The sequence below is a fragment of the Phalaenopsis equestris genome, unplaced genomic scaffold (genome assembly GCF_001263595.1).
Source record: "Phalaenopsis equestris unplaced genomic scaffold, ASM126359v1 Scaffold000440, whole genome shotgun sequence".
Taxonomy (NCBI): Eukaryota; Viridiplantae; Streptophyta; class Magnoliopsida; order Asparagales; family Orchidaceae; genus Phalaenopsis; species Phalaenopsis equestris.
The window spans coordinates 182193-191718 of record NW_018164881.1 but is presented as its reverse complement, the minus strand read 5'-3'; the positions used below and the strand labels follow the sequence as shown (position 1 = coordinate 191718).

Sequence of the window (9526 nt, the reverse complement as noted above, 5' to 3'; positions counted from 1 at the left end):
AATTAACGAGCCGAACACGAGCTTCTTAACGAGTCGAACACGAGCTGTTCGCGAACAACGAGCCGTTTTGACAGCCCTAGTATTTAATAACAGATTTACTGAAATCTAGCCAAACAACGAAAAATTGAATCTTAAATCCAATGCTTTGTTAAATCGATTTTTCTTGTACTGTACTTGATTTTTCATCTTTTTTGTCACGTAAATCTGAATTTATTAAATCTGGGTCGCAGGTGATTTTAAGATTTGTGGCTTTGAAGGTTTTCTCCGTCAAAATGGACTATTTTGATGAATCTGTATTTACGAAATCCTATTTAATGTAAATCTCTGATGCAGCCAAACACCGGCTAGGGGTAATCGTGCATAATGTTAAAACTAACCCATGTGATCTCCCTTCGATATACCTATTAATTGATTTTTCTTAGATAGGACTAGATTATTCTATGCAGATTTATTTTAATAATGTTCTATATGTTCATTATAGCATAAGGTGTAAAAAGAATGTTTTGAAAAATATTCAGATCTACCGACTACACATCATGAATCTCGATGACATAGTAGCAGTAAATCCCATGCACTTCAGAGTTTTGACTGCTAATAATAACAATTAGGGTTGTGAACTTGACTCGATGATCGTTAATCGCTCCGAAATTGATTCAAATTTTGACTTGAATTGAGATCAGATTTAAATAAATGAGATGAATTATGAGCCAAAATTTTAGATAGAACTTTTTTTTTTCAAACAGATTTCAAGTCAAAAATGAATCAGCTCGAGATTGGCTCGAAAAATAATTTTCATTTATAAAAATTATATAGATAATGCTAAATAAAATTAAATATATCAAGTCACATATCAATTTTAAGCCAGAACGGATCCAAATAACTCAATTTAAACCAGCTCACTTCAATTTCGACTCAGATCAAGCTCGAAATCGAATATAACAAATCACCAGCAGATTTCAAGTCGCATTCAATTCATTCGAGCGGATCTTGAGTCGGCTCTCAAGATTGGATGTTTAACAGCCCTATTCACACCTTGGAACCAGTTGTGAGCAATTCGAGCATGTAAATATGTATTAATTCTTAGAAAGTACAGAGAATTTAATGTGGTGGATAACTATATTAGATTTATTTGTGGTTTCTCGTCACTTTTATGACCTTTTTACTGCTGCAGTGGCCGTTTTCTTCACTTAGAAATGGGTGTTATTGATGTACGATGCTAAAAGTATAGATCAATTTCGCCCTTTTGGGATCAACAATCCAATTTTTTTTTATATATATATATATATATATATATATATATCCACTTAATTGCATCTGTAAGTTTTCATTTCTATTTACTTCATACTGAGAACGCCTTATCTATTATTCGGTGACCTCACCTACGGTAATCACATTCTCATCCCATTCCTCAAAGGGTTTACTGCAAATTCCAGCCAAGCAGCATGCATACTAAAAACAAGTAAGTACAGAAAAACTCAAAAAAAAAAAAAGAAAAAAAAAATCATACTTCGTGGACCGATCGAAGAATGACCCTCCATTCACCCTTCGATGATGAATCTATGCCTCGCAGCTCGTGGAATATGAGTGGCGACGCATGTGAAAAAGTCTTTCTGTCCATGAAATAGCCATAAAAATTGAAGCTTTTGACAGTCTCATGTGCTTTATCTGCAGCTACCTTCTCATGGCCAACCACTCCCATCCCAAGCCACACTGGCCATGCATTGAATGCTCTGAGGATGCTCATCCAGCTCTAAATTACCCTCACACTACTTATTCGAACTCTGCAGGTCGAAGCAGTTCTGTGGGATGATGGGGTTTAGGAGAAGGGGTCAATGGCCGCTTCATCTTCTCTGTTCGGTCGCCATTGTTGCGGCTTTTGGAAATTTTGGTGGCGTTTGCTCTGAAGTTAGTGTGAAGTTTGTGAAGACGCCGCGGCGAATCTCGGCATTGGACTCTGCTGCATTTGAGTTTGAGGTTTTGGAGGGAGGGAGTGGAGTTCGTTGCAGCGATTGTGCAGTCCGCTGTAAGGTTGGTTGGAGCATAGCTGTAATGATTTTAGCTCTTTGGTCGATTGAGCGTTTTCTTTGCTTCTTTGTTTTTGTGATTTTACCCTAGAATGTTTGGCAATTAGGGGTAGGTTTAAATCTTGCGTTTGAGATTAAATACTTTTTTAAGCTGGTTTATAGTAACTTTATTTGGCAGGTTAAAAGTTCTTTTGGATTTTGGAGCTGAGATTGCGAATTTACTTGAATGTTCCATTTGTTGCTGGTTGAAAATGCTTGCGCCATTTTGATTGCACGATTTAGCTGTTTTAATTGATTAGTTCTGCATGTAGTTTAAATTGTTTAGTTCCTAATCCTGCTCAGAAATCTCCATTGTTGCTACTATTTGATTTTGATTATTTTCTTTAGCGCTTATCTGCCACATTTTAACTTTTACTGGATGATCTGGTAGTTATACTTTCTACTGGGGAGAAATCATCCAGAATTATTATACAAAATTGTAGCAGAATTTTTAAATTGCTCGGTGATGGCGAAGCTTTTTATCTTTTTCATTGAAGAAAGAGGACACTTTTCCTCTTGCTGTCGTCATTATCATCATCATCATCATTAGTGTCATCTCAACTAATTCAGCTTTTTTAAAGAAGTTGGCTAGAAATGCTGTTTGATCCAGTATTTTTTGCGCGCCCCAAGTTTCTTAAATCTGAAGCATGGATTTTTCTTTATTGGTAATTTAACTTTGAAAGATTTACATACTTTTCACTCGATTCATATGTATGTACATATCTTGTTATTTGAAAACAATGCGAAAACGAAGAAATTCACATAACAATAATTAAAATAATTACGTGGTTCAACGTTAAATTGGTTTGCTTACGTCCATGGGGAGAGATATTTCACTAGCATCGGATGAGAGAAAGAAAAATGGCTTAGGGTTACAACTCTCGCTTCTCACCATACAACTCTCATAAGCCCTCAAGTCTCTTTTAGAGAGTAGGACTAAGACATTCAAGTAAATAAAACCAAAAGACCGAATTACCTCTAATTATAAATAAGCCATGAATACAACAATTTTCACTTCATCTCTTACTTCCAAGTAAGTGAGAGATAACAAAATGAGCTCCAAACTCCACTACAACTGCACTAAGATGGTTGCCTACGTACTCCTCCCCCCGAAGAGATCAAAACTTGCGTAGCTCTTCAAAATGTTCGAATAGACAATCTGCCATGAGCTCGGATGTTTACCAAACTTCTATAAGAGGTGAACTTCTAGACTGATAGTATCTTTGTGAGCATGTCCGCTGGATTTTTCTTCATATTTATCTTATTCAACAAATCTTTGTATCCTTCAATCAAATTTCAAACAAAGTGGTACCTCGCAGTAATGTGCTTGGCTCGAACATGATGAATTGAATTCTTAGCCAAGAATATTTGCACTTTGACTGTCACAAAACACTGTCAGAGACTCATGATCAACTTTCGAGTCATTCAGTAAGCCCTGCATCCATATTGCTTTTTTCGTTCAAAACAAGCGTATACTGAAGAAACAACCTCTAACTAACTAGACCTTCTGCCAATGTGAATAAATAGCTAATCGTAGATCTTCATCTATCCATATTACCTGCATAATCTGAGTCAGTGTAGCCTATACAGAAATTTTCAATAGATGACTGCCTCTCAAACGTCAAGCTAAAATTAACTTTACCCTTCAGATACCTCAGAATACTCTTCAAAATTTGCCAATATATTTTTTTAGATCATGCATGAACTTGTTCACAAAACCAATTGTGGACTCCTATCCCCTCATGAACTAATCAAAATTTTTATACCACTGTCGTGGGGAGTGCTTCAACCCATGCAAAAACATGTCAAGTTTGCAAACCAAGCTTTTGATGCTTCACATCCATGCGACTGCAACATATAGATATTCTCTTGCAATTTTAAATGTAGAAATACAGTTTTCACATCGAGTTGTTCCAAGATCTGACCGTACTATGCTATAATTGCTAAGAGATTACGGATTGATGGATGCTTGACCTTTCGGAAGAATACTTCATCATAATTAATACCTTCTCGTTGTGCAGTATCTTTTGCCACTAATTTTGCCTTGTACCTACCGCACATCAGTTCCACGTGATTCTTCTTTCTTTGCATACATCCATTTGCACCTGATGACTTTCCTTCTTGGAAGAAGCTTCACTTTCCTCATAGTATCATTCTTTTGAAGTGACTCCATCTCTTCTTCTTCTATTATTGCTCTCCAAAGATCACAATCTGGGCTCTCCACTGCTTCTTTGTAGTGATAAGGAATTTCTGCCTCTATGATTCAAAGCGTAAATCTAATAGATTTTCGAGCAAGCTGGATTTGGTACATTCTGGCGCCTGGCCCTGCTTTAAGCAATAAATTGCTGAGTAGGAATCTCATCTTCAGTATCTTCTTCTACCTCCTCATGAGAACTATCAACTTTTATTTTTTGAGCTAAAACTGAGTCAGTTATCTGAGTCAGAGTGGACGAACTTTTTGGAACAAATGGAATTGCATCACTTCAACTTCTGCTGCATATCTATGATCCTAATAGAACTCTCCACCTGCTTTGAGTTTCAATTTTTCAACAAGTTTATCTCATTGAATGTAACATATCTGCTAATAAAAACCTTTCTTTCTGACCGATCATACAGTTTGAAGACCTTAACTTCATGCCTGAAGCCAATGAAGATGATCATCTTTGCTCGTAGTTCCAGTTTATCATTCTGCATGTAATAGTAAGCTGAACACCCAAACACTCTCATGTGTTCATAATTTCTAGCAAGATGCCTTGACCATATCTCCTTTGAGAGCTTCTTCCCAATAGCTGTAGAAGGCAGATGGTTCATCAAGTGATACACATATTATATGGCCTTGACTCAAAAGATTCTATTCAACCCAACACTTGATAACATACACCGAATTTTCTCCACCAAAATAAGGTTCATCCTCTCTACCACCCCGTTCTGCTATTGTGTGTCTCGAGCAGTGAAGTGATGCTCTTTCTTAGCTCTCTGACATTTTTGCAAGAACACATCCAAATTGTATTCAGCCTCATTTTTGGATTGATATAACTGATGTTTTTATCAGTTTGAGTCTCAATCAACTTCTTCCAAGTTATGAAAATCTTCAACACTTAACTTTTGTGCTTCATTGTGTACGCCCAAACATACATAGAGTAATCATCAATAAAAAAGACAGTATCTCCGCCCGCTGAATGATGTTGTCTTTGTCGAGCTCTAAATATCTGTGTGAACATGCTCTAAAATACTTTTTGTACTGTGGATGACAGTCCCAAAAGATACCCGTGCGTTCTTGCCAAATACATGATGTTCACTGAAATCAAGCTTGCAAGTGTTTGTTTCTTTGATCAATTATTTCTTCACTAAAGCCTGAAGTGAAGCTTCTCCAGCATGAGCTAGCCGCATTTGCCACAACATAGTGGCGTCAGAAGAATTATCAGCAACAACAGTTGTTCCAGTCACTGTACTATCCTGAAGATTGTAAATATTAGAATCACAAACTTCCTTCATAAAAACTATTGCTCTACGATATATTCTCATAACTCTTGTCTCAATAATTACCTTGTAACCTTTAGACTCTAAAAACCTAATTGACAACAAATTCTTCTGATATCTAGAATATGTTTAACACTAGTTCGCTCCCTCACAGTATCATCATGCATTCTGATAAAGATACTCATTACACCAACAACACGATGAGTTTGATCGTTGCATTTAGACACTACACCGCAATCCAACTCCTTATGTGTATAAAACCACCATCGATGAGAACAAATGTTATATGTAGCACCTGTGTCCAAAATCCAACATGAATTAACTGTAAATAAATTGTGATAAATTGCAAATAATGATACATTTGACTCCGCCTCTACACATCTTTCCACACAGATATTGACTTTCACCTTAGATGCAATTTCATCTCTTTTTCTTCAGCTTCCGACAATCTTTCTTTCAATGATTAATCTCTAAACAGAAAGCACACAGATTTTTCTCAAAACTGCACCCACGACACTTGCTCCGCTTTTGAGAATTGTCGCCACTGCCTCATTTTCTTGCCAAATTATTATTTTTTTCTCAGATTTGCCACGTTGGAGTGTAAGAGACTCAACAGACTTCATTTTTGCAAACTCTTTATCTCGTTGACGGAACTCATGATTCAACAATATCGTAGTCACTTCACCATAATTCAAGACTTTCTTCTCATGAATGAGTGTCATAATGAAGTTTTCGTACTCATCCGGGAACGAATTAGATAAAAGGAGGGCGTTATCTTCATCTCCAATCTCCTCATCAAAATTTAATAGATCTGCTAACAACTTTGTGAAGTCATTTAAGTGCTTATCAATAGTAACCCCCTACATCATCTGAAATCTGTATGGACGCTTTATATGGAGACGGTTCTCCACGCTCGTCGTGAGATATTTGTTCTCTAGCATCCTCCACAATTTTTTTGCAAAAGTCTCTATCATCACAACATATTTGATCTCCCGGGTCAAGTAATTTCGAATCAAGCTATAAACACTCCGATTCATCTCAACCAATCTCTGTCTGACATCTCTTTAGGACATTCCTCACTATTCAAGATTTCCTCCAAATTCTGAGTACACATCATATCCCTCTCCTTACATCGCCACATTTCAATTTTTTTTTTGTCGTTGAATTTCATCACATCGATTTTGATGGGACGCGTAACGACCTAAGGAATCAACTTTTCCACCGCCATAGGCATGTTGAAAAACCCGACATCATTGTTATCATTCATTGTTTCTACTCTTGCAATTTCTTTTCTAAAAAAAATATCTCTAGCAAAATACTTAGAAAAAAATTAAATAACAAAAAAGGTTCACTCAAAAAATAAAAAATTTCTTCTTCTTATTCTGAAATTTCTTTTTTTTCTTTCTTCTTTTCTTCTGAAATTATTTCTTCCTCAGAAAGAATTTTTTTTAAAATTTTTTGTTATCAGATGGGAGAAATAAAAGCGGTTTGGGGTTATAGCTCGCGCTTTTCACTACAGTCCTCAAGTCCCTTTTATAGAGGATAACTAGAGCATACAAATAAATAAAGTCAAAAGATCAAAATACCGCTAATTACAATAAGCTATCTAACTCCTAAATTTCAATTTATACATTTATTTCACCTTACCTATGCATAAAAAAAGTATATTTCAATTTTTAAAGTCAAAATAGTGGTATTTTTTATGTGATATGAAATATTTGGGGTGTATAACAACAACAACAACAAAGCCTTAATCCCACTACATGGGGTCGGCTACATGAATCTTTTTTTCTCCATTGCGTCCTATTAAGTGTCATATTTTCATTTAGTTCTAATAAATTAAGATCCTTTTTTACACAATAGGCCCACTATCTCTGCCTTTCTTAACATAAGTCGAATCTAAAACATCTACTCTCCTAATCGGATCATCAGATGGTTGACGTTTAATGTGACCATTTCATGGAGGGGTGCAGCACGAGGACTTTCCAGGAGGTCACCCATCGTAGTACTATTCTCGCTCAAACACACTAAACTGATGTCAGATGTATAAACACATAGGAATTGGGTGGTATAAATGTAAATGCCCGAACTTTTTAGTTTGAGCTATCATGGGATTTTATGCAAGTTAGTTCTCTATGTATTTGAAAGTTCAAAAAAGAAGAAAAATTTTCAATGACCAACATATAGGGAAAAATAGATCCTTATACCATCATTAGAATCCGTAAAATTGGAGTTCTTTTACAATTTACAACTAACATGTCAGTTCCATGTGGATGTTAGATTCAAAATAGGGAGCAAAAAATTTAGCATAAAAATAGCTTACATTCTGATGCTGTAGCTTTTGCTTGCATACTGAGTTCCAATTATCTTTTCTAACTACACACCTGTCAACAACAATGCAGCTGGACAATGATAGCTTTTCAGATTGCAATTCTGGACGAGTAAATTACGATAGCTTACATGACGGAGATCACATATTTGAGGCTTGCATTAGTGGATACGGTGGACTTCGCTGTGATAGCTATAACTGGACTGTTGGTTAAGAATCTTCCCTTTTTTGGTTTTATTACAGCTTGTTTTCAACCTTAACATTCTATGAAAATAATCTCCATTTTAAGCTTCAACGTTATGTGTATAGCTTTTACAGTGATTTAATCATGAACCATAGATAAATAGATTGTATTTCTTGTTCTTAATAGTAGGATTTCAGTTCCAACATGTATTTGTTTCAGAAATGAGACGGCCTGCATCTTTTAAACCAGGTGTATTAAGCGATGATCATCAGATCCATCACTGGTAGAAAGGCAAGCCAGAAAAAGACTTCCAGATTCTGATTTTTAGAATAACTTAAATTAAAAAATGTCATCATCAAAAGCTTCAATCAAATATTACAAGCCAATGTTTGTAAGAAATCGAGAGGGAAAAAGAGGGAGAAGGAAGAAAGGAAAGCCTCTGCAAAGCACAATTTTCTCTAGTTTACAATACCAACTGAATATGAAGATGCATAATTTTTAAACTAGCTATTAAAAAGTCGAAAGATGCCATTTACCACCCAATTCCTATGAACTTACATATCTAACACATAAACTTTCCTTTTTACAATTATACCACAAAATCGTACTTATCACTTAAAAAATACCACATACATACACCTTTTTCATACATAGGTAAAGTGGTGTTTATGTAAAAAATAAACTTTAGGTGTTAGGTATGTAAATACGTAAGAATTGAGCGGTATGTATGTAAATCTAGAAGTCTGGCACTTGTGTTGTCACATACCTTAAGCTCTAACATTGCAAGTTCATGCATATTAGTTTCACTTTGTCTAATCTCTATAACGTAGACATTTCCAATATGCAGATACTGTTCCTCCTACAGCATATGTTTCAGCTCCAATGCCTTTTACAAATGAGTCTAATGTGTCTGTACATATATTATTCAGTGAATCTTGTCCTGGCGGAGGAGGATTCAGGTGCTTTCCTGACTATTGTAGTGTAAGTAGGCTGCTGCTCTTTATTATCTGTTTTTTTTTTGGAGGAGATTTACATACCTCATTAAACAATTTAAAATATTTATTTTATTCTTCATAAGCCTAAAACCTAAACTTTCGTATTTACTTATATAGTACTTTAGTGCTTTAAACCTATGCATGAAAAAATGCGTATTTCACATTTAAAAAGTGGTAATAGTGCTATTTTTTATGTGACATTAAAGTTTTGAGTGCTATGTGTTATGTGAAAACAATGTGGAAACGAAGAAATTCACGCAACAACAATCAAACACAAAAGATTTACGTGGTTCAAAATTAATTTGATTTGCCTATGTCCACAACAACAACAACAACAACAAAGCCTTAATCCCACTACGTGGGGTCGGCTACATGAATCTTTTTTCTCCATTGCGTCCTATTTAGTGTCATCTTTTCATTAGTTCTAGTAAATTAAGATCATTTTTAATACAATAAGCCCAAGTTTTCCTAGGTC

General features: G+C 35.4%; 1 protein-coding gene across 2 annotated transcripts in view; it reads left to right on the top strand.

Moving 5' to 3' along the window:
* Nucleotides 1-1496: 1496 nt before the first annotated feature.
* The window catches only part of LOC110027752, a 29967-nt gene continuing 21937 nt past the window's right edge, over nt 1497-9526 (top strand). Inside the window, exons 1-3 of one of the 2 annotated variants that reach the window (XM_020729298.1) lie at nt 1497-2028; nt 7946-8081; nt 8904-9037. In XM_020729298.1, the coding sequence (XP_020584957.1) occupies nt 1807-2028; nt 7946-8081; nt 8904-9037 (492 nt within the window). In that variant the 5' untranslated portion in view covers nt 1497-1806. The remainder of the gene's footprint in view (nt 2029-7945; nt 8082-8903; nt 9038-9526) is intronic. The other variant, XM_020729299.1, reaches the window with a different exon arrangement.